Genomic DNA, 25,699 nt, shown 5'->3' with positions numbered 1-25,699 from the left:
CTTTCCCCTCTCACCCTAAACCTATGCCTTCTAGTTCTGAACTCCCTGACCCCAGGGAAAAGACTTTGTCTATTTAGCCTATCCATGCCCCTCATAATTTTGTAAACCTATATAAGGTCACCCCTCAGCCTCCGACGCTCCAGGGAAACAGCCCTAGCCTGTTCAGCCTCTCCCTGTAGCTCAGATCCCCCAACCCTGGGAACATCCTTGTAAATCTTTTCTGAACCCTTTCAAGTTTCACAACATCCTTCCGACAGGAAGGAGACCAGAATTGCACGCAATATTCCAACAGTGGCCTAACCAACGTCCTGTACAGCCGCAACATGACCTCCCAACTCCTGTACTCAATACTCTGACCAATAAAGGAAAGCATAACAAACGCCTTCTTCACTATCCTATCTACCTGCGACTCCACTTTCAAGGAGCTATGAACCTGCACTCCAAGGCCTCTTTGTTCAGCAACACTCCCTATAGCTCAACTCCTACAACCCTGGCAACATCCTTGTAAATCTTTTCTGAACTCTTGGAAGGTCGAACTTAAATACTAAATATAGGATTAAAGACAGGATTCTTGGCAGTGTAGAGAAACAGAGGGATCTTGGTGTTCAAGTACATAGATCTCTCAAAGTGGCCATCCAAGTGGATAGGGTTGTTAAGAAAGCATATGGTGTTTTGGCTTTCATTAGCAGGGGGATCAAGGATATGAGTCGCGAGGTTTTGCTGCAGCTCTACAAGACTGGTGAGACCACACTTGGAATATTGTGTCCAGTTCTGGTCGCCCTATTATAGGAAAGATACGGAGGCTTTGGAAAGGGTGCAAAGAAAGTTTACCAGGATGCTGCCTGGACTGGAGGGCTTATCTTATGAAGAGAGGTTGACTAAGCTGGGACTATTCTCTCTGGAGAGAAGGAGGAAGAGAGGTGACCTGATCGAGGTATACAAGATAATGAGAGGCATGGATAGAGTCAATAGCCAGAGACTTTTCCTCAGGACAGGATTGACTGACACAAGGGATCATCGTTTTAAGATATTAGGAGGAAGGTATAGAGGTCAGAGGAAGATTCTTTACACAGAGAGTTGTGAATGCATTGCCTGTGGTGGTGGAAGCAGAGCCATTAGGGACATTTAAGCAACTGCTGGACATGTGCATGGACAGCAGTGAATTGAGGGGTGTGTAGGTTAGGTTATTTTATTTTAGATTAGGAATAATCTTTGGCACAATATCATGGGCTGAAAGGCCTGTTCTGTGCTATACTTTTCTATGTTCTAAAGGAAGGGTCGCTTATTTGCACTAGACTTCATCACATTTTTCGTATTTAAAAATGAATTGTACACATTTGAATTACTTGATGTAATAAACATTAAGACACTGGTAAAACTGGCAGTTATTTTCATAGATGAATCCAGGAACAATCTGCCTGACATGGGATTTCAAAAAGATAGCACTACATAAGCTACCAGCATAATGGGTCAACTTGTGCAATTGTTACAATAAAAACTCCAAAATCTGCTTTCACCATCCCAGTATTGTACCACTATGACTTTTTATTAGAAAGTGTCGGAAATGTCATTAAGAAACAAAAGCATCCTTACGCAGTGGTTTTTGAAATATCTTGTACGCTTTGTAATGGGTCAGTGGTGTCCGGACATCGAAGAATACATGGAGCAAAGACAATAGCCAGTGCATTTGAAGACATCCGGTTGGTTTCTTCTTGTAGTGCAATTCTGGAAATGCAGCAATTAAGTTGGGTGAATGAGGGAGTAGAGAGAAACAATGATAACCTGTCAACTCTGCAAATATAAAAAAAATATGCTGGGAATACACAGAAGGTCTTGCTATAGTCCTAGCAGTGGGGAAATCTTCATATACAAGATGTACCTTTTGCACATTTATGATGGTTAAGCTGCAAGTTTGACAAAAAAATCATAATTATGATTTATGAAAAGTATTCTTACCAACTACATTTGGCAAATACTTTTCTGTTACCAATGCACAATGCTCAGTACACAAGGTCAAAGCAGAACTCTAACCTTCTAAAAAGGGTGAAGTTGGAAATAATAAAACAGTTAAACAACTGAATGATCAATTGCTAAAGTGTCTTGAGGCCAAGGTAGTAGATTAATTTTAGAAACAACCAGGTGAAGGAATGTTCGAGGAGAAAGTGAGGTCTGCAGATGCTGGAGATCAAAGTTGAAACTTTATTGCTGGAACAGCACAGCAGGTCAGGCAGCATCCAGGGAACAGGAGATTCGACGTTTCGGGCACAGGCCCTCATTCCTGAAGAAGGGCCTGTGCCCGAAACGTCGAATCTCCTGTTCCCTGGATGCTGCCTGACCTGCTGTGCTGTTCCAGCAATAAAGTTTCAACAGGTGAAGGAATGGAAAAGCAATAACATTTAGTATGGATGAGAACAAATGGTCTGACAGAACTTCAGACAAAATGCTCTTGCTCTGATGTGGATCATTTTTCCTTTAATGAAATCTTCCCCATAACCAGCATGAACTGAATCTAGAACTTAAAATGCCAACATAATGTTTACCCTTAACCATGAAGAAAATGGTAAAGTGCAAATTGATCAATCTTCTGCTGCAGAACTACACTTAAAAATCTAATGCATATCAGTCAAATATTTACCTTACAAGATGAAAGATGAGCCGTTCAAGTGTGTTGATGTGAGTTCGAGACAACTGATCAATTATGGAATACACACCTCTAATTATTTCCTTTCTGTCTGGGAGACCTGCAATTATACAAAGTAATTTTTATCTCATCAAAACGCACAATTCAATAATGGGGTGGAAAATTATATCAAGACTGAATGCTAATCTGTAACTCTGATCAATATCATTTACTTTTTAAAATGTTTAATCATATAGAGCAAGAAGGCTCAAAGTAGCATTCTTGTTCTTCAATGAATCAGTTAATTAGCTAATGGAGTAGTAGGGTTGTTAAAATTAGGCTCAGCACAGAGATGAAAATGAGTTAAAATTCCCATCAGCATGCACTCAAAGGAGTGTGAATGCTGACAATTTTGAAACATAAGCAGTGTACAGGAGAAACAACAGGAGACAGCTCTGTTGAGAGAAAAATAGTTAACATTTCAAATCCTGTGATCCTTTGTCGGAACAGTTCTCCTAAGAATGATAAATTGAGGTGAAACACCAAAGGACTGTATATTCTGATAAAGCTATATCCCAGCAACAAGAAGCCGTTTCAGGAAGGTTAGAAAGAGAAGGTGACTGTCAGAACATCAGATGGATTAATTAGATCAGGTCTACAGGACAACACTGACTCAAGCAGTTCCAAATTTTGAATAGGTCATTAGTTCTTTAAGCCAGCCTTAACCATTTTTACAATGCAAGTGAGACTGCAGCAGGTTTTTTTTAATTGAGCTGTCTTGATAAGATATTATAAGGTGTTTACTTAATGCCTTATCATATTCTCAAACCTCTCTTGAAGTGCTTCACATACACTGAATTACTTCACACACAGTGACTTCTTACCTATGCAAACATAGCAGTCATTTTATCACAGCAAGATTTACTGAGATGTGTTCAGTTTAATCTGTTTCTTGGTAGTGTTGGGGAAATCTTGGTCAGGATATTCGGAGACCCCTCTCCCGCCTTTTTTGAGACCTGTCTACTTTCAGGTTTATTCCTCCAATATTCATCTCAGTGACTTCTTAACCCAGTCAGAGAAAGAGTCAAACTTATTCAGCACTTGGTCCCTCTTACAATATGGTGAACTGTTACTACCCATTTTTGCTAATGACTTCTCCTAGTTTACAAATTCTTCCATGGCCTCACTCCAACTGGGATATACAATATTTTACCAACTTACATTTCTGCTCAGCCCCTTAGCTCTTCAGTCTAATTTGCTGGGCATTTTTGTCCCAGTCGAATGTCCCAGTAGAGCATCTCAATACTCCAAAATTGTTTTCCTAAACACCCCATTAGGAGAGTTGTGGAACAGTACCCAACAGCCCTGTCTTTATGCCAGAAACTCAGACTTAAGTCTCCCAAGGAAAGTACGTACACCATGGCCAAACAAGTTAAATTTAACCATGTAAATCCTTCTGATATTTACCAATGGTAGGCAGTAAAAGCAAGAGATTCCTGGTTAGTCATGCGATATCTCAATAACATCATGTTAGCAATAAGTGGCATATTCGTTCAGTGCTGCTTCACATCTCTCAAAAATGCTTCATGTACTCAGAATTACTTTGAAATCTCTTGACCTCATAGATAAACATGGCAGTCATTTCACAACGTGAAGCAGAGAAATTGCAGCCTACATTATCATTATGTGTAGCTCCAGGCTACAGTATACATATATTAATGTAAGTTGTCACAGCAACTCCGAATCCTTCGGGCTCAACCGGCTGGGTGGCTAGTGTCAAGATTGGTCCCAGATTTCTTTCTGCCTGTAACCCCAACCTTAAAAAACACATGCAATATTTTCTTCATGAAAAGGTGTAAGCTGGTATTACAGCATGTATAGCTCTAATATTAGGATTACAGCTTCCAAAATCAGATGGAAACCTTTTCCAAAAAGGTTGCACTCCTTCGGTATAAATAAATCTTGGGAACTTGGCCCAAGCCCACAACCTTCTGACTCAGAGAAAAGAGCAATTAACTGAGTCAAAAATGACAAGAATCAAAATAGACAGCATGGAACTAGACCCTAGGGTCCAACTCATCCATGCCAACCAAATATCCTAAATTAATATAGTCCCATTTTCCAGCACTTGGCCCACATCCCACTAAACCATCTCTATTCATACAAACAAGCAGATGCCTTCTAAAAGTTGTAATTGTACCAGCCTTCACCACTTCCTCTGGCAGCTCATTCTGTACATGCATCACCCTCTGAGTGAAAAAGGCACTTCTTAGATCCCTTTTAAATCTTTCCCCTCTCACCTTAAACCTATGCCCTCTAGTTTTAGTCTCCCACACCCTGCGGAAAAGACCATGGCTATTTATCCCATCCATGCCCCTCATGATCTTATAAACCTCTATAAGGTCGCCCCTCAGCCTCTGGCGCTCCAGGGAAAATAGCCAAACCTATTCAGCCTCTCCCTAAAGTTCAAACCCTCCTAATCTGGGAAGATCCTTGAAAATATTTTTTGAATACTTTCAAGTTTCACAACATCCTTCCTTGAGCAGGGAGACCAGAATTGCATGCAATATTCCAATAGTGGCCTAACCAATGTTCTGTAAAGCCACAAGACCTCCCAACTCCTTTATTCAATGCACTGACCAATAAAGGCAAGTATACCAAACGTTTTCTTCATTATCCCATCTACCTGCAACTCCACTTTGAAAGAGCTATGAACCTGCACTCCAAGGTCTCTTTGTTCAGCAGTAATCGCCAGGACCTTACCATTAAGTGTATAAGTTCTGCCCTGATTTGCCTTTCCAAAATGCAGCATCTCACATTTATCTAAATTAAACTCCATCTGCCCCACTCATCGGCGCATTGGCCCATCCGATCACAGTCCGGTTAAACTCTGAGGTAACCTTCTTTCCTGTCCACTACACCACCAATTGTGGTGTCACCTGCAAACTTACTGACCTAAACCTCTATAAGGTCGCCCCTCAGCCTCTGGCGCTCCAGGGAAAATAGCCAAACCTATTCAGCCTCTCCCTAAAGTTCAAACCCTCCTAATCTGGGAAGATCCTTGAAAATATTTTTTGAATACTTTCAAGTTTCACAACATCCTTCCTTGAGCAGGGAGACCAGAATTGCATGCAATATTCCAATAGTGGCCTAACCAATGTTCTGTAAAGCCACAAGACCTCCCAACTCCTTTATTCAATGCACTGACCAATAAAGGCAAGTATACCAAACATTTTCTTCATTATCCCATCTACCTGCAACTCCACTTTGAAAGAGCTATGAACCTGCACTCCAAGGTCTCTTTGTTCAGCAGTAATCTCCAGGACCTTACCATTAAGTGTATAAGTTCTGCCCTGATTTGCCTTTCCAAAATGCAGCATCTCACATTTATCTAAATTAAACTCCATCTGCCCCACTCATCGGCGCATTGGCCCATCCGATCACAGTCCGGTTAAACTCTGAGGTAACCTTCTTTCCTGTCCACTACACCACCAATTGTGGTGTCACCTGCAAACTTACTGACCATACCTCCTATGTTCACATCCAAATCATTTATATAAATGATGGAAAGCAACAGACTCAGCACCAATCCTTGTGGCACACCACTGGTCACAGGCCTCCAATCTGAAAAGCAATCCTCCACCACTCCGTCTTCTACCTTTGAGCCAGTTCTGTATCTAAATAGCTGGTTCTCCTTCTGTTCTGTGTGACCGAACCTTGCTAAGCAGTCTATCTTGAGGAACCTTGTCGAACGCCTTACTGAAGTCGATACAGATAACGTCCACAGCTAAGCCTTCAATCCTTTTTGTTACTTCTTCAAAAAACTCAATGATATTTTACATTCGGCCAAAAACACACAGTTCATTGCTTACACAGAAAATTGATCACAGCAGCTACATATGATATTACTAGAAAATGCCAGCCAAAAGCTGAATTCTTTGTTTTCTTCATCTCGTTTGCATGTTACTAAAATGACTGAATCCATTTCTATGATTCACAAATAATTGAATGGATACAACTCCCGCTTACCCATTGCTCGCAGAACCTCATCATAGAGTTCAAACGTCATCAAAGGATTAGGGAGGTCCCTCAACCACTGTTTGAAAACACTGGCAATGACATGAATGTTATACTCATCCAGATTCATGCTGTTAATATCTGCAAGAAGAAATCCCAGTCAGCCCAGAAACAAAGAAATAGCAAGCAGTTTTAAAAGGCTTCCATATGGAAATGAGAATCATCTACATCCCACATTTTAAAAGTATATTTTTGACATGTGGACACCCAAAAGCAAAGCCTGTATGTCACACAAATAGTAAACGTTTTTGAACCTGTAATCCACATAGTATCTTAATGTGGAATGTTATTGAATTTTAACCAAGCAATGACATAAAAAGTGCACCCCATCTCATCAAAACATTTGTTATCGCCCTTCATAGTATTTATAAAACTCTAGGATAGAATTACTCATTGCACTCTTAAATTTTGTTTGATTCAGTTTTAAGCATACATATGTTAAGGTGACACTTTGAACTGCAGAACAGATTCCAACCTACCGGTGGAATCTGTCAAAGTACCCAGTTTGGGAGCCTTCCTTACCTGTGTCCAGGCCCTGCTTGAGCTCCTTGATTTTGTTGGTTGATCCAGACTTCCTATAGATTCCTTCAGTATACAAGCCATGCATTTCAATGTAGTTGATCAGTTTCTCCACCACCAATGGAACTGACCTCTCATCATTGGTAAGTCTGGAGACCTCCACTCCGAACTGCCGAGATGATAACTCGGGGTCATACTGTACATCAAACAGAAGACTGTGTAAAGCTATGGTAGCCTAGAGTAATTAGTGCCCCCATAATCCCTCAAATGTCTCAGCCAGCAAAATGTAATGTCCAGTATGAATTGAATAATAAACAATGGAAGGTCCCAGCTTTCATCTTCAATTGTAGAGTTAACCAGCAGTAGAATTATCATAATTAGTCTCAATGTTTGGAGATAGGGAGGAAAGCAACAAACTAGCCATAGGTCCTAATAATTATCTTGTGTAGAGACCACATACTTTTTATTTTAGGAAATATAAAGTGAAATTGCAAGTTGGACTGAAATAGAAGTGTTGTAGAACTTAAAAAAAAAATCAGGTGCTGCGTATTTTTTGAGCTGAGATTTTATGCTGTTGTTTGAAGCAGTGAGTGCAAGAATCTGAGACTGAATGGCACCATGTCATTTCAGCTTATAAAAAAATTCTGCCTGACAACAACCCTGTCCAATTGAGCTGTACTGTTAAAAAGATTAAGAATCAAAGGCAGCAAAGAACAGAAAAAATAGCCTGAAGGCAGAAAGCATCCATCTCTCCCAAACCCCCCCTCTCTTTCCAACTGGAAAGTCAGAAAAATTAAAAGCCTTAAAAGAAAAACATTCTAAAACAAGAAAAGATCTAGGGCTGAACTGATAAACTATTGCAGCAAAGGACGACAAGTTGAGGCAGTCAATGTCCTGGCAGCATTGGTAGTTTGCGCACTGACCTCTACACTGCTGAAGCCAGGCACCAACTTGCAGACACCTCCACCTACAGACCGCTTGATCATGACCTCATCTCCCATCACCAAACTATCATCTCCCAGACCATACACAACCTCATCACCTCAAGGGATCTGCCACCCACAGCCTCCAAACCTCAGTCTGGGAACCCCACACGGCCGGTTCTACCTCCTACGCCAAAAGTCACAAACATGACTGCCCCAGCCGACCCGTCGTCTTGGCCTGCTCCTACCCCACCAAATTCATCTCCACATACCTTGAAACAGTCATATCCCCCCTGGTCCAGGAACTCTCCACCTATGTTCGAGACACCACCCACTCCCTCCACCTCCTCCATGACTTTCATTTCCCCAGCCCCCAATGCCACATCTTCACCATGGACATCTAGTCCCTATTCACATCTATCTGTCATGATGAAGGCCTCCAAGCCCTCCATTCCTTCTTCCCCCATCATCCCCACCAGTACCCTTCCACTGACACTCTTGTTAGTTTGGCTGAACTGGTCCTCACCCACAGTAATTTCTCCTTTGAATCCTCCCACTTCATCCAGATCACCGGGGTAGCATGTACCCCAGCTATGCCTATCTCTTCGTCAGGTACATGGAACAGTCCATCTTCCGCAGCTACACCGGCGCCATTCTCCAACTTTTCCTCTGCTACATCGATGACTGTATCAGCACCACGAGGACATTGGAACAGTTCATCAACTTCACCAGCACATTCCACCCCGATCATAAGTTCACCTAGACCATCTCTGAAACCTCCCTCCCCTTCCTGGACCTCTCCATCTCCATTAATGGTGACCAACTCAACACGGACATCTACTACAAACCCATCGATTCCCAGAGCTACCTGGACTACACCTCCTCCCACCATGCCTCCTGTCAAAACACTACCCCCTTATTCCCAATTCAACTGCCTCCACTGCACCTGCTCCCAGGAGGACCAATTCCACCAACGAACAGACCAGATAATCTCCTTCTTCAAAGACCGCAATTTCCCCTCCCACATGGCCGACGATGCCCTCCAGTACATCTCCTCCACTTCCTGCACCTCCGCCCTTAAACTCCACCCTCCAGCTGCAACAAGGAGAGCACTCCCCTGGTCCTCACCTTCCACTCCACCAACCTCCAGATGCATCGCATCATCCTCCGGCATTTCCGCCACCTACAGACAGACCCCATTGCCAGGAATATATTTCCCTCCCCACCCCTATCCACGTTCCGTAAAGGCCATTCCCTTCGTGACTCTCGTCAGGTCCACGCCCTTCACCAACACCCCCCCACCCAGCACCTTCCCCTTACCTCCATCCGAGGTCCCAAAGGAGCCTTCCACATCTGTCAGAGATTTACCTGCACTTCCACACGTCATTTACTGTATCCATTGCTCGCAATGTGGTCTCCTCTACATTTTTGAGGCAGGACAGGTACTTGAGGAACGCTTCAGAGAACACCTCCAGGACACATGTAGCAAACAACCGCACCGCCTGTGGGTGTACACTTTTACTCCCTCTCCCACTCCCCCAAGGACATTCAGGTCCTGGGCCGCCTCCACCACCAAACCTTTACCACCCAATGCCTAGAGGAAGAATGCCTCATCTTCTGCCATGGGACCCTCCAACCACATGGCATCAATGTGGATTTCACCAGTTTCCTCATATCCCCTCCTTCCACCTCATTCCAGATCCAACCTTCCAACTTGGACCCCCCCCCCCCCCCCCATTTATCTCACAGCCTCCTTGGCCCACAAGCCCCATTCTTGATGAAGGGCTTATGCTTGAAACGCTGATTCTCCTGCTCCTCGGATGCTGCCTGATCGACTGTGCTTTTCTAGCACCACACTCTCAACATCTGCAGTGCGCACTTTCTCCCTGAATCAAAACTGTCTCAACTAATTTCAACAAATGGTGGTATTCGAATTTAATAAAAATCTAGAATTAAGAATATAATCATGACCCTGAATCCATTGTCAATTGTCAAAAAAAACTCATCTGATTCACTCATGTTTCAGTGAACATTGTCTTGTAAAGTCTGAAAAACAAGAATGGCTTAAAACTGCAAAGCTGCCACTCTCAGAGCATTGCTCAAAAAGAATTTGAAGCTCTGCTAATTCAAGACAACTTACCTTTTTGGAGCATTTGATCGTAGTTTTCAAGCAGCACTTTCTATGGCAAGCATACCTACATACTGAAAGAGAGGTGAAAAGTAGCCTAACATACAACACAACATATGCAAAGACATTTTTATCTGAAGTTAATTTTGAAAGATGCAATTCAGTTGACCAGCTTGATTTAAATGCACAAGTGTTGTAATATTGTAATCACCACAATCGATAAGATATTTACCCCATTAGTCCACATGGATTCATACAAATAAAACTGGATACAATAAATATTTAAACGTTCTCAAGGCAAAAGCCAACAGGTAAAGCTGCTTCACCTAGCTGTGAGGGTATTATGAAACCAGTAACTACAGAAGAATAGTGCAACAGGGTTTAGTTCTGTGGCCACGATTATTTACAAAGTATATTAATAATTTGGATGACATAAGTGAATGCACCATCACTGCGTATGCAGATGTCACAAAAATCAGTGGGAACGCAAGTGGCAAGAATGAGAGAGAAATTTCATAGAGGGATATAGATAGATTAAGTGGCTGGGTCAAAACCTGGCAGATGGAGTTTAATGAGGGAGAAAGTGAGGCTCTCCACTTGGACAGGAAAAAAATAGAAGAGCTTTAAGTGGAGAAAGACTGCAGAGGAATTTGGGAATCTTTGTGCATGAATCACAAAAAGCGAGCATCTAAATTCAGCGGATAACTGGGAAGGCATATGGACTGTTGTCCTAATGGAAGGATTGTAAAAAGAAGTCTGACAAAGTTTGAGACCGTACAAGACACTAGTCAGGTCACATCTGGAATTTTGTGAACTGTTGTGGTCCTCTTATCTAAGCAAACAGACATTCACATTGGAGGCAGTCCAGAGGAGGTTCACTAGGTTAATACCATGTAGGGAGGAATTTTATGAAGCGAGGTGGAGTATATTGCGCATGTACTTAATGGAATTTAAAATAATGAGAGGCATGTTATTGAAATATACAAGATTCTCAGATGGCTTGACAGGGAGATGTGGAGACTTCTTATCCCTTTGTTGGAGAGTTTAGGACCAAAGAGCATAACCTCAGAGTAAGGGGTCACCCACTTAAAACAGTGATGAGGAAGAATGTTTTTTTTTTCTCAAAGTGTATCCGTGGAGTTTTTTTTACTGCAGAGGTTGTAGATGCTGCATTGTTAAGTATATTCAGGGCTAAGACAGACACTATTATCAGTAAAGAATTCAAGGCTTTGGCAAAAAGGCAGGAAAGTGGAGTTGGGGAGTTATCAGATCAACCACGATCTAACTGAATGGTGGAACAGGTCCAAATGACCTAATCTTTGCTCCTATGTCTTTCGATAATAGATTATGGAAGTAGACAGAACAAATGGCCCCTTACAGACATTTAGATATATTTCAAGGAAAAAGGCAGACGAGGGAATATGACAAGTAACAGCCATACTATGAGGAAACAGAATTTATTAAAAAAGTAAAAATTTCTTGAAAGCAAAAGTTTTTGTCTGCTCTTCAATTTTGGTGCAATATCTGTAGGAACTTACACTTGCAGACGCAGGCTCTGTCCATCATCCAGATAAGGGAGGAACAGCATTCACAGTAGGTGGGAATACTGTACTGTGTAGATTTGAAAATATGACCATTGTACTCCTCCACCTGTAATCAGATATATCTGGCTCATAAAAATCATTCTAATATTTAGGGACAGCGATAAAATACTGTTCAAAAAATTGTATCATTCCCATCACCTCAAAAGAAAATTAATTCCAGTACTTCTACTGCACTCAAATGGTGGGATGCTTCACTACAATAGACACTCTTAAGCATTAAAATAAACATACTTCTAATAGTTCAACATCAATTGAACACACCATTAAATTAGAATAAAAATACACAAATTCAATATATGAAATAGGAGCATATGGCGGCCAATCATATGCACATCCTTGCACGTGTTTTGATTTCCACATATCCATATACCCTTGATAACCTTTGATAAGATTCTTGATGGCAAGACAATCTGCCTGTGCCTTAAAAATGTTCAATGTCAAGGCTTCTATAATGTCTGAGACAGAATTCCAAGTCACCGAATCTTTTATGAGAAAAGAAGTTCTCATCTTGGTTCTAACAAGGTGACCCCTAATTTAAACGCAGTGCTCCCCATCTGGAATGACCCACAAGGAAGCATCCTTTCTATGCCAACCTTGTCATGATTATTCAGGATCTTATACACTTCAATCAAGTTCAATCTCATTCTTCTAAATTCTAGTGGAAACCAGCCTAGCCTGTCAAATCTATTCTCAGGAGACAACTGCTCCTTCCGGATAGCAATCCTCTGAACCTTTTCTGAACCACTTCCAATACATTTGCTCCTTCCTTTAACAAGGAGATGAAAACAGTGCTTGAGATGTGGTTCTCACAATTGACCCTTAAAATGAACCATAAAATCCTTACTTCTACGTTAAATTCCTTTAAGTCATTGATGCAAACTGTAAAAGGCTGAGGCCCCAGCGGGACTCCATTATGACAACGTGCCAATGAGACAAGGGCTATTTTCAGCCAATCTTCTACCAATGCTAATATATTACCTACTACACTATGAACACATATTTTCCACAACTGCCTTCTGGAATCCAAAAACAACATGTCTTCAGTGCATGCCCAGCACATGGGCCACTAAATAAATTGGTCTAATAAATTGGTTAAGCGTGATTTCCTTTTTACAAATCCATGTTGTATCTTCCTAATTGTCTAGAACCTTTAAATGTCCAGCTGTAAGCTAACTAATGAATGATTCTGACACCTTCCCCACAAAAGAGGTGAAACTAGCTGGCTTCTGGTTCCCCGTTATCTTCCCTCCCTTTTTGAACAGTGGTTATATTTGCTACTCTACAGTCTGGTGGAACTTTTTCTGAATCTGGGAAATTTTGGAAAATTACCACAAATGCATTTAATTGCCCACAAGTGACTTCTTCTTATACCCTATATTGGACATCTGGATTCAGGTTTGCTAGTCCACAACTCATTGCTTTGCTTGGTACTGCTTCTGTAATGATTTTAATTTCACTAAGTTTCTTTCTCCCTTCCACCTCCAACAAAAGAGCTTCACATATGATCATATGTACATGACAAACATAAGACATGAGTGTGACTGGATGTTACTCACTATAGGACATGGAAAACCAACAATGGAGACAAATTTTAATTAAATTCGTTTGCGCTGTCGGGTAATTTCTGTGCAACACTATTTATTGCTGGTATTTTGCATTCACTCAAGTCTGTCTTAACAGTATTTCACATTTTATGAACTGTACGCAAATAAACAATTATACACAGATTTAGAAGGTCCAAGATTACTAGGTAAATGTGTTATGAGATAAGTCCATGAGGATTTTTTACACGACATATATTCAGTCACAAACCGGGTGTCAACACTAGGTGTCAGTCTAGAAATGAGACAATATACTTAAGACAGGAATGGTGTAAATATCAAACACAATGTTTTGTATAGCTGGAATCACTGCAAAGCAGGAATATTAGAAACCTGAAGCTTTACTATTAGCAGATCTGATTACTCAAAAGTATTTAAATAGCTTATACCTCTCAACAGGGCTGGTTTAAAGAACCAGGTGGCTTAAAGAAAGTATAGAGAGTAAGAGAGGTCCTGAATTTACTTGGAAATATGTGATATTTCAAAAATAACATTATCGTTCAAACTAGACTCAAGTTTTTGATGCTACAAAGACAAAGTGAACTTTGTCACCCACTTTCTATCATTATAGCTTCTTGGAGCAGTTATTGCTTTTGCTTTTCAAGAAATAAGTCAATTGATAAGGTAGCACAATACAGAAAAAGGCTCCATAAACACAGTGCAGTTCCTGTTGTGCTGTATGAAGGGTAATTCTACTAAAGAGTACAATAAATCCCTGCAAATAATAATTTCAGATGCCTGAATAAGTATACGGAGGACAACAGTTAGCTCAGGTTGGAAATAGGTGCAACTGGAGTGCATTAACAGATTAATGGAACACAGAGTTTGGTGAAACAGACAAAGAACGTGACTGGGAGTCTGACAATACTCAATTACTTACAATGTCAGTTTCTTTCTTCCGTCTCTTCTTTCTTTCAACTTTTTGCGCCTGTGAAACAAAGTCGGATTCTTACGTGAGTGAATGTGCCCGCACATGCATACACCCACACCCATGTTTCTAGGCAACAGGCAGTCAGGGAATCACACAAGCTAGAATGTAAAACTAGACACTTACTTCACTGATATAATTAACAAATCTGATCAATCTTGGGCTTTCCATCACTTTTACTTTTCCACAAACTACTCTCATGAACAGCTAAACTCGAGGTTTGTTTTCACAGATGCCAACAGCATTTCAAATAGGAATTCAACTTGCAAGAGTCCAGACAGTGTTGGCAGACTAAAGAATCATGACGAGAATGACAAATGAGTTCAAACCTGTCCTCAAAAACTATCAATAGGAGGGGCCACTAGATTGCAAGCAGCAGCAGAATTCCTGGACGATTTCACCAGAACACACATTAACATCGTCACAGTTCATCTCGTCTAACTCAGCACAAGCACATGATTAAAATGGTATAGAATGGTGCCTATGCCAATTAGGCCGTTAAGGGAAATCGAGTTATGATTTCAGAGCCTTTTTGAATTCCCACCTATCCTCAGAGTCATTAACATTGAAGTCTCAAGGCTTCAGGTTTAACAGGGCCAAGAAAGCCTGCTGCTGATTACCATGTACCAATGGATCATGTCTAAGCTCTGCATTCTTGCCACAAGTTGTGAACGGTGCTGGATAATTAAACAGCTCACCGAGGTTCCACAAATCACACCATCCTCAATGATACAAGAGCCCAGGTTAGTGGAAAAGATAAGGGTGAAGCATTCACAGCAATCTTCAGCCAGAATTGGCAAGTGAATGATTCATCTTGGCCTCCTCCAGTAGCCCCAGCATCACAGATAACAGTCTTCACCCAATTCACTCCATGTGACATCAAGAAACAGTTGAATGCACTGGACACTGCAAAGGATATGGGCCTGATAACATTGTGGTAGTAGTAATACTCAAGATTCATACTCCAGAACTTGTTGCTCTCCTGTTCCAATACAGCTACAATACCAGCATCTACACAACAACTAGAAAATTGTCCCACAAAAAGCAGGACAAATCCAACCAGTCTACTCTCAACCACAGTAAAGTGATGGAAGATGTTATCAATAGTGCTATCAAGCAACACTTGCTGAGCAATAACATGCTCCATCAGGGCCACTCAGTTTGGGTTCCATCAGGGCCACTCAGCTCCTGACCTCATTGCAGCCTTGGTTCAAACATGGACAAAAGGGTTAAATTCCACAAGTGAGGTGAGAGTGATGCCCTCTACATCAAGGTTGCATTCAACCGAGTGAGGCATCAAGGAGGCCTGGCAAAATTGGAATCAATGGGTATCAGTGGGCAAACTTGCCAGTGCTTAGAGTCATACCTGACATATAAGAAGATGATTGCAGCTGTTGGAGGTCAGTTATCTCAGCTCCAAGAGTTCCTCAGGGTAGTGTCCTTGGCCCACGCATTTTCAACAACATTTGCAACTCCTCAGATACTGAAACAATCCATGAACAAATACAACAAAATCTGGACAACATCCAAGCTTAAGTTGACAAGTGGCAAGTAACATTTGCGCCAAACAAATGCTAGGCAATGATCATCTCCAGTAAGAGACAATCTCATCACTGCCCCTTGACATTCAATGGTGTTACCATCACTGAATTCCCCACTATCAGCATCCTTGGGGTTAGCATTGACCAGAAAATCAACTGGACTCTTCACAAATACAGATAGCTGATCAGAACTAGGAAATCTGCAGCGAGTAACTCATCTCTTGTCTCCCCAAAGCCTGTCCACCATCTACAAGGCACTAGCCAGGAGTGTGTTGCAGCACATCTACAAACAATCACTCCCTCCACCATCAACATTTAGCAGCAGCTGTAACTACAAGACGTGCTGCAGAAATTCACCAAAGATCCTTAGGCAACACCTTCCAAATCCATAACCATTTCCATCTAGAAGGGCAAAGACAGCAGATATATGGGAACACCATCCCCTGCAAGTTCCCCTCCAAGCTACTTACCGTTCAAATTTGGAAACATGTTGCCACTCTTTCACTGACACTGGGTCAAAATCCTGCAATTCCCTTCCTGACAGCATTGTGAATCAATGTACAGCATTGGACTGCAACAGTTTAAGAAGGCAGCTCATCACCACATTCTTGGGGCAGTATGGTGGCTCAGTGGTTAGCGCTGCTGCCTCACAGCACCATGGGCCTGTGTTCCATTTCACCTCAGGTGACTGTCTGTGTGGAGTTTGCACATTCGCCAAGTGTCTGCCTGGGTTTCCTCCTGATGCTCCGGTTTCCTCGCACAGTCCAAAGATGTGCAGCGCAGGTGGATTGGCCACACTTAATTGATCCATAGTGTCCAGGGATATGTGGGCTAGATGAATTAGCCATGGGAAATGCAGGGTTACAGGTGCATGGTAGGGAGTTGTGGGTGGTCCAGGTGGGATGCTCTTTGGAGGGTCAGTGCGGACTCTATGGGCCAAATGGCCTGCTCTGCACTGCAGGAATTCTGTGGAAAAACTAGGGATGGGTAAGAAAATGCTGGCCAGCCACCAATGCCCACATCGTTATGAGTGAATAAAACAAAGGTCCTTCACAATCATGCTTTTCAAGATGGTCAAAGCTTGCTATATTCGCGTCTCTCCCTCCCCCCTTGCTCATCCTCATGGTCTCTTAAAGTTAATACTTGGTGCCATCTAATTACTTCTTGACTTACCTCACTTTTGTGGTTATTATTTCAATATCTGTGGTCCTACATTACAAATCTTGGATTTTTACCTATGTACATCTCAAACAAATTGAGCTAAATATCTTAAACATCTCACCTTTCCAGTGTTATTCTCCAGAATTTTGTATTCCATCATAAATTCATCTAGGAACACCTTAAAGGTGTTGACCCACACTTTGACCGGAGACTCATTCCAATCACGTTGCTCCTGTCTCATCGTCTTCTCCAGAATCTGCTCAAATAGCGCATACAAATCTTTGTACCGAATGCTCTTCCCATTGTCCATCTGTGACAGAAATACCATTACACTGAACAAAAGAGTATCATAGCTAGGGTCATGCTATCCCTCCCTGCCACTTAATCTTTGGTGCGATACTTCAACTTAATATGTTGGATTTATTGTAAGTTAAGAATAAATTGCTCCCTCCTAGAAAATAGATGATAATTCAGCAGCAGCTTTGATAATTTTCTACTCCCTCAAACAAAAATTTATAGATGGAATGAAGGCAATTCTACAGGATAAGAAAAACAAATCAGTCTAGATCATCAAAAAGCAACAGTAAAAAGTTCTCATTACGTAATTTACAGCTTACAATGATTGCTTCGTTTCACCTTCCATTCCATCAATATATGGTCAAAATCCTCATCGATCTGAACCTACACTCACCGCTAAAGCTGCCGAATAAGAGTTGAATATATTTAAACGGAACTCTTTAAGGGATTTCTTAAAAACAACATCCACAAATGTATCCTTCTTGCAGTCATCAGTGTCCAGGTCAGTGATCTGAAAAGGTAAAGCAAAAAGATAAAATATTCCTTTAAGTATGAATGTAAGACATCGTTAACTTACAGAGGAAGAGTCTTAGTTAAAATAAAATTTGCAAATTTTGAGCATAACAAGGTTACTTGGGATACTAATGGAACCCTTTCAAAATCACACTCAAGCACTGGCATTCATGACTCTGACATAAGTATACCGGTTAATTACTAAATAAAGATTTCTTCATTCTCCCCAAGCAACAAGCTTCCTTATAAACAATAAAAGGTGCACTGCAAACCTTTTCTATTTCTGGATTAGTGGTGCTGGAAGAGCACAGCAGTTCAGGCAGCATCCAAGGATCTTCGAAATCGATGTTTTGGGCAAAAGCCCTTCATCAGGAATAGGGCTTTTGCTCGAAACATCGATTTCGCTGCTCCTTGGATGCTGCCTGAACTGCTGTGCTCTTCCAGCACCACTAATCCAGAATCTGGTTTCCAGCATCTGCAGTCATTGTTTTTACCTCTTTTCTATTTCTGCCAAGCCTGCCTCTGTCCAGTTAGAAATAGGCTGTCTTTGCCAAAACCCATTTAATGGAGGCCCTCCAATGTAGATAGGGAAACGTCTCATTCCATAAATTTTATGCAGATGTGAATCTCTGATGTTATTTTTCAGCTTGTTGCATCCACCCAGTTTCCTTGAGAATCAATTTTGCTGCTTTGTCCATGAGAACCTTAGATTTGATTGTAGAGTTTCACACTTACCTTCTTCTGCAGGAATTCATTCATACACTTGAAATCATTGGCACTGGTAATAATCTGTAACTCGTCGTGCTGGCACTGTATGGGCTCCAAGCCCACGTTGCTAATTTTCACACTCCTCCTTCGCTTTACTTTTGGTGATGGCTCTTTATTCTCCTTAAACTCTTTCCCTCGCTCTAGCCCTAAATCAGGACTCCTGGGTGGGGTCAGATTATGAGATATGAGTTCCTGACCTGAGGGAGAAGAGAAAATCAAGATCACCATCAAACAAATCACTGCACAGATATACAGAATCAGTGATCATCTGCACATCAAACAACTCTTCAAGAGAGTGAAATGCAGCATTTATGGAAATCTAAAATCCTGAGGTCACTCTCGGTTTTGGGAAAAAGCTCTGTGCCTGAAATTCTGAGCATAATGTGTTCATTTTCTAACTTGGAATCCTGTGTTGATTGGCATTTCAGGTCAATCAGGTATATTAATCAAATCAGATTACACATACATGCATATGTCCTGAGCTCCATTTCAAATTCACTGCTTACTGTACATATTGCTCAAGCAGATCAGTTATATTCACAAAGCGATAAGCTTTAAAATACAAAATCATTCAAATTGCCCAACCCTTGTGCTAATCTTCAGTTCAATGCAAAATCTCTAAGAACACAAATTCTCAGGTGAAAAGTGTATTTGTGGACATTCTATTAATAACCTTAACTCATTGATCTAAGTTCCTGGCTGCATTCTGAAATTTCCTAATTCATTCATTTCTCGGTTCACCAATCCTCTGGCGTATTTCAAGACAGAACCTGCGTGCTCTGACATAAAGCAGACAGAGAGTGAAATTGCATTTGACTAATCCAGTACATATCTGGTCAAGCTTGAAATCTGATTTATATGCTGTTCACATTCATTGTAGGTGTGGTCTCCCTGATGTTGCAATTTTTACTTTTGGCTCTTATTTCCAGCATTCATGTATTTTCAAATTAACCACCCATTATTTGTGGGATGTGGGTATCGATAGCTGGCCAGCATTTACTGCCCTTGAGAAAGTGGTGGTGAGCTGCCTTCTTGACTCATGGCAGTCCATCTGCTGTGGGTTGACCCACAATGCCATTAAGGAGGGAATTCCAGAATTTTTGACCAAGTGACACTGAAGATATGTTTCCAAGTCAGAATGGTGAGTGGTGTGGAGGGGAACTTGCAGGTGATGGCATTCCCATTTACCTGCTACCCTTGTCCTTCCAGATGGAAATGGTCATGGGTTTGGAAGGTGTTGTCTCAGGATCTATGATGAATTTCTGCAATGCATCTTGGATATCCGGCTGAATGTCGGTGGGATGGTGGTTAACTGTCTTTTATTGGTGATTGTCATAGCTTGGCTTTTGTGTGGTGAAAAAGTTACTTACTGCTTGTCAGGCCAAGCCTAGATATTGTCAGATTTGATGCACTTGAACATGGACTGCATCAGTATCTGAGGAGTCACGAATGGTGAACATTGTGCAATCATTGGTGAACATCCCCACATTTGACATGATAATGGAGGGAAGATCATTGATGAAGCAGTTGAAGACAATTGGGCCGAGCTCACTACATTGAGAACTCCTGCAGAGATGTTCTGGAGCCGAGATGACTGACCTCCAACAGCACAACATGTTCCTTTGCATCAAGTATGATGCCAACCACAGGAGCATTTGCTCCATATACCCTTTGATTCCAGTTTTGCTAGGGCTTCTTGATACCACACTCAGTCAAAGGCAGTCTTGATGTCAAGGACTGTCATTCTCACCTCCCCTCTGGAATTCAACTCTTTTGTCCATGTTTGAACCAAGGCTGTAATGAGGTCAAGAGCTGGGTGGCCCTGGCGGAGACCAAACTGGGTGTCACTATGCAGGTTATTGCCGAGTAGGTGCTGCTTGAAAGCACTATTGATGACACCTTTCATTACTTCACTGATATTCGAGAGAAGAACGATGGGACGGTAATTGGTCAGGTTGGATGTGTCCTGCTTTTTATGTGCAGGATGTATTTGGGTAATTTTCTAATTGTTGTGTAGATGCCAGTGTCGTAGCTGTACTGGAATAGCTTGGCGAGGGAAGCAACAAGTTTGAGAGTACAAGTCACAGAGATGTACAGCACGGAAACAGAACCTTCGGTCCAACTTGTCCATGCCGACCAGATAGCCTAACCCAATCTAGTCCCACTTGCCAGAACCCAGCCCATATCCCTCCAAACCCTTCCTATTCATATACCCATCCAGTTGCTTTTTAAATGTTGCAATTGTACCAGCCACCGTCACTTCCTCTGGCAGCTCATTCCATACACGGATGACACTCTGCTTGAAAAAAATTGTCCCTTGGGTCCCTTTTATATCTTTCCCCTCTCACCCTAAACATATGCCCTTTAGTTCTGGACTCACCCACCCCAGGGAAAAAACCTTGTCTATTTATCCTATCCATGCCCCTCATGATTTTATAAACTTCTATAAAGGTCACCCCTCAACCTCTGATGCTCCAGGGAAAACAACCCCAGCCTATTCAACCTCTCTCTATAGCTCAAATCCTCAAACCCTGGCAACATCCTTGTAAATCTTTTCTGAACCCTTTCAGGTTTCACAACATCCTTCTGACAGGAAGGAGATCAGAATTGCATGCAACATTCCAACAGTGGCCTAACCAATATCCCGTACAGCCGCAAAATGACCTCCCAACTCCTATATTCAAAACTCTGACCAATAAAGGAAAGCATACCAGACACTTTCTTCACTATCCTATCTACCTGTGAGTTTACTTTCAAGGAGCTATGAACCTGCACTCCAAGGTCTCTTTGTTCAGCAACATTCCCTAGGAATTTACCATTAAGTGTGCTGAGAGTGCGATAGTCAGATGGGAGTTGGGGGCAACAGTGACAGGTCAGACAGGAGGGTGAAGGAAGACGGACAGGCAGGACACGCCGTGAAGATGGTGCCAAGTCGGAACTGGGACAAGGTGGGGGGGGGTGGGTGGGTGGGGAGGGGAAATGAGGAAACCAGCGAAACCCACACCAACGCTGCAGGGCTGGAGCGCCCCAAGGCAGCCAGGGAGCGGTGATGGAGGCAGCCCAGGACCTGCATGCCCCTGGCACAGTGGGACGGAGAGCCGAAGAACTCGGCCACGGGTCATTTACTGTATCCGTTGCTCCCGATGCGGTCTCCTCAACATTGGGGTGACAGGATGCCTACTTGCAAAGCATTTTAGAGAACATTTCCGGGACACCCACAACAACTAACCCCACCGCTCAGTGGCTAAACACCCCAACTCCCCCTCCCCAGAGCACTCTCAGCTACCTTTCCCCTAGCCCCTCCCATTTATCTCTCCACCCCGGAGGCTCCCAGCCTCATTCCTGATGAAGGGCCTTTGCCCGAAACATTGATTCTCCTGCTCCTCGGATGCTGCCTGACCTGCTGTGCTTTTCCAGCACCAAACCTTTGATCTCCAGCATCTGCAGTCCTCACTTTCACCTTTCTATTAAGTGTATAAGTCCTGTATAACACCTCGCATTTATCTAAATTAAATTCCATCTGCCATTCCTCAGCCCATTGGCCCATCTGATCCAGGTGCCATTGTACTCTGAGGTAACCTTCTTCACTGTCCACTACACCTCTAATTTTGGTGTCATTTGTAAACGTATTAACTATAGCTCATATGTTCACATCCAAATCATTTATATAAATGATGAAAAGTAGTGAACCCAGCACCAATCCTTGTGGCACTCCACTAGTCACAAGCCTCCAGTCTGAAAAACAACCCTCCACCACCACCCCCTGTCTTCTACCTTCGAGCCAGTTCTGTATACAAATGGATAGTTCTCCCTGTACTCCATGAGATCGAACCTTGCTAATCAGTCTCCCATGGGGAACCTTGTCGAATGCCTTATTGAAGTCCATATAGATTACATTCACCGCTCTGCCCTCATCAATCCTCTTCATTACTTCTTCAAAAAACTCAATCAAGTTAGTGAGACATGATTTCCCACGCATGAAGACATGTTGACTATCCCTAATCAATCCTTGCCTTTCCAAATACATGTAAATTCTGTCCCTCAAGATTCCCACCAACAAATTGCCCATCACCATCATCAAGCTCATTGGTCTATAGTTCCCTGGTTTGTCCTTACCACCTTTCTTAAATAGTCGGACCACATTAGCCAATCTCCAGTCTTCCGGCACCTCACCTGTGACTATCAATAATACAAATATCTCAGCAAGGGTTGCAGCAATCACTTCCCTAGCTTACCACAGAGTTCTAGGGTACACCTGATCAGGTCACAGAACATAAACCAATATGGTGCAGAACAGGCCCTTCGGCTCTCAATGTTGTGCCGACCTGTGAACTATTCTCAGCTCTTCCCCCTACACTATCCTATCCTTATCCATGTGCTTATCCAAGGATTGTTTTAATCTCCCTAATGTGGCTCTTAACTACATTGACAGGCAAGGCATTCCATGCCCTTATCACTCTCTGCGTAAAGAACCTGCCTTTGACATCTGACTTAACTACAAATTGAGGGGTAATATGTTTATGTCCCCTCGTACAAGCTGACATCATCATCCTGGGAAAAAAACTTTCACTGTCTACCCTATCTAATCCTCTGATCATCTTGTATGTCTCTATCAACTCCCCTCTTAGCCTTCTTCTTTCCAATGAGAACAGACCCAAGTCTCTCAGCCTTTCCTCATAAGACCTTCCCTCCAGACCAGGCAACATCCTCGTAAATCTCCTCTGCACCTCTTCCAATACTTCCACGTCCTTCCTGTAATAGGGCAACCAGAACTGTACACAATATTCCAAGTGCGGCCGCGTTTTGTATAGTTGCAGCATGATATTACGGTTCCGGAACTCAATCCCTCTACCAATGAAACCTAACATACCGTATGCCTTCTTAACAGCACTATCAGCCTGGGTGGCAACGTTCAGGTCCGGGAGATTTTCTCATCTTTATTAAACACCATTTGCCATTTCTCTGCCCACTTCCCCAGCTGATCAAGGTCCTGCTGCATTTTCAGATAATCCTGCTCACTGTCCACAATACCATTTATTTTAGTGTCATCAGCAAACTGACTACTCATAACTTGTACATTCTCATCCAACTCACTGATATGGACAACAAACAATAATTGCCACAGCACCGACTCCTAATGGACTCCAACAGTCAACAGTCCAGCAAGTCAGACAAGCATCCTTCAACTATTACCTTCCTTCAATTATTACCCTCTGCTTCCTACTATCAAGCCAATTGTGTATCTAATTTGCCAGCTTGCCCTGGATTCCATGAGATCCAACCTTCCAGAGTGGCCTACCATGTGGAACCTTATCAAAGGCTGTAAGGCCTTTAGACTACATCCATCCAGACTACGTCTGTCACCCTGCCCTTGTCAAACTTCCTGGTCACTTCATCAAATTTGTGAAGCATAATCTCCCATCTACAAAGCCATGCTGACTACTCCTAATCAAACACTGTCGTTCCAAATGCATGTACATCTTATCCTTCACAATCATATTAAGTAACTCACTCACCACAGACGTTTGGCTTACTGGTCTTTAGTTCCCAGGCTCTTTGAGCCCTATAATTGGTAATTTTCTTTTTATATCTCACCATGAAATTAGAGAAAATATTGATGTAATATCTGTGCTATTTCCCTATTGTCCCATGTCCCCAGGTTTGGAGGGAGGCTGTTGACTGAGGAAGATCTAGTCTTCAATACTATTGCCAGAATGCTGTCAGGACCCATGACCTTTGCAGTATCCAGAGTCTCTAACTGTTTCTTGGTTTCATGTGAAGTGAATCAAATTGGCTGAAGTCCTATCTGTGATGCTGGAGACCACTGGATGAAGCCAAAATGGATCATCCACTTGGCACCTCTGGCTGAAGATTGCAGTAAAAGTTTCAGCTTTATCTTTTGCATTGATGTGCTCAGCTCTTCCATCATGAGGATGGGGATACTTGTGGAGCCTCCAGTGAGTTGTTTAATTGCCAACCACCATTTGCAACTGGATGTAGCAGACTAGAGCTTAGACCTGCTCCACTGGTTGTGAAATCACGTAGCTCTGCCTATCACTTGCTGTTTATGCTGTTTGGCATGTAAGTAATCCTCGAATGGTGTCACCAGGTTGACATCTCATCTTCAGGTATGTCTGGTGGTCTGCTGGCATGCCCTCCTGCACTGTTCATTGAACTAAGGTTGATCGCCTAACTTGATGGTATCACTGGAGAGGGGGATATACCAGGCAATGAGATTATGGATTGCTTTGGGATACAATTCTGCTACTATTAATGGCCCACAGAGCCTCATGGATGCCCAGTCTTGAGTCGCTAGATCGGTTTAAAGTCTGTCCCATTAGCACGGTGATAGTGCCACACATAACGCAGGTTATTCTCAATGTGAAGGCAGACTTCGTTCCATAAAGACTGTGCAGTGGTTGCTCTTACCGATACTCTCATGGACAGATGCATCTGTAGCTGGCAGTTTGGTAAGGATGAGGTCAAGTATGCTTTTCCCTCTTGGTTCTCTCACCACCTGCTGCAGATAAAGTCTGGCAGCAATGTCTTTTAGGACCTGTCCAGCTCAGTCATACTGTTTCCAAGCCACTCATGGCGGTGGACAAAGAAATGCCCCATCCAGAGTACATTTTGTAAGCTTGCCATCCTCATTGGTTCCTCATGGAGTTGTTCAACATGGAGGAGTACCGATTCATCTGCTGAGGGAGGAGGGTATGTGACAATCAGCAGGAGGTTTCTGTTTTCTCCTTTTCCAATTTTAACCTGAAGCCACTAGACTTCACGAGGTCTGGAGTCAATGCTGAGGATTCCCAAGGCAACTTCCTTCCTCCCGTATCACACTGTTCTGCCACCACTGTTGGGTCTGTCCTACTAGTGGGACAGGACTTATCCAAGGATGGTGATGGTGGTGTCTAGGACATTGTCTATAAGATATGATTCCGTGAGTATGAATATGTCAGGCTGTTGCTTGACTTGTCTATGAGATAGCACTATCAATTTTGGCACTAGCCCCCAGATGT

At 42.5% G+C, this 25,699-nt stretch overlaps 1 protein-coding gene across 1 annotated transcript in view; it reads right to left on the bottom strand.

Moving 5' to 3' along the window:
* myo9aa (myosin IXAa) overlaps positions 1-25,699 on the bottom strand; it is a 363,558-nt gene that overhangs the window by 27,805 nt on the left and 310,054 nt on the right. Inside the window, exons 29-38 of the mRNA XM_043680122.1 lie at positions 18,648-18,877; positions 17,794-17,910; positions 17,224-17,412; positions 14,353-14,400; positions 11,806-11,917; positions 10,280-10,341; positions 7,220-7,412; positions 6,650-6,778; positions 2,636-2,741; positions 1,594-1,725 (exon numbers count right to left, since the gene is read on the bottom strand). Of these exons, the coding sequence (XP_043536057.1) occupies positions 1,594-1,725; positions 2,636-2,741; positions 6,650-6,778; positions 7,220-7,412; positions 10,280-10,341; positions 11,806-11,917; positions 14,353-14,400; positions 17,224-17,412; positions 17,794-17,910; positions 18,648-18,877 (1,318 nt within the window). The remainder of the gene's footprint in view (positions 1-1,593; positions 1,726-2,635; positions 2,742-6,649; positions 6,779-7,219; positions 7,413-10,279; positions 10,342-11,805; positions 11,918-14,352; positions 14,401-17,223; positions 17,413-17,793; positions 17,911-18,647; positions 18,878-25,699) is intronic.

Source organism: Chiloscyllium plagiosum, chromosome 40 (assembly GCF_004010195.1).
Source record: "Chiloscyllium plagiosum isolate BGI_BamShark_2017 chromosome 40, ASM401019v2, whole genome shotgun sequence".
NCBI classification, from domain to species: domain Eukaryota; kingdom Metazoa; phylum Chordata; class Chondrichthyes; order Orectolobiformes; family Hemiscylliidae; genus Chiloscyllium; species Chiloscyllium plagiosum.
Note: the sequence above shows the minus strand (reverse complement) of the source record. Positions and strands in the feature narration are given on the sequence as shown.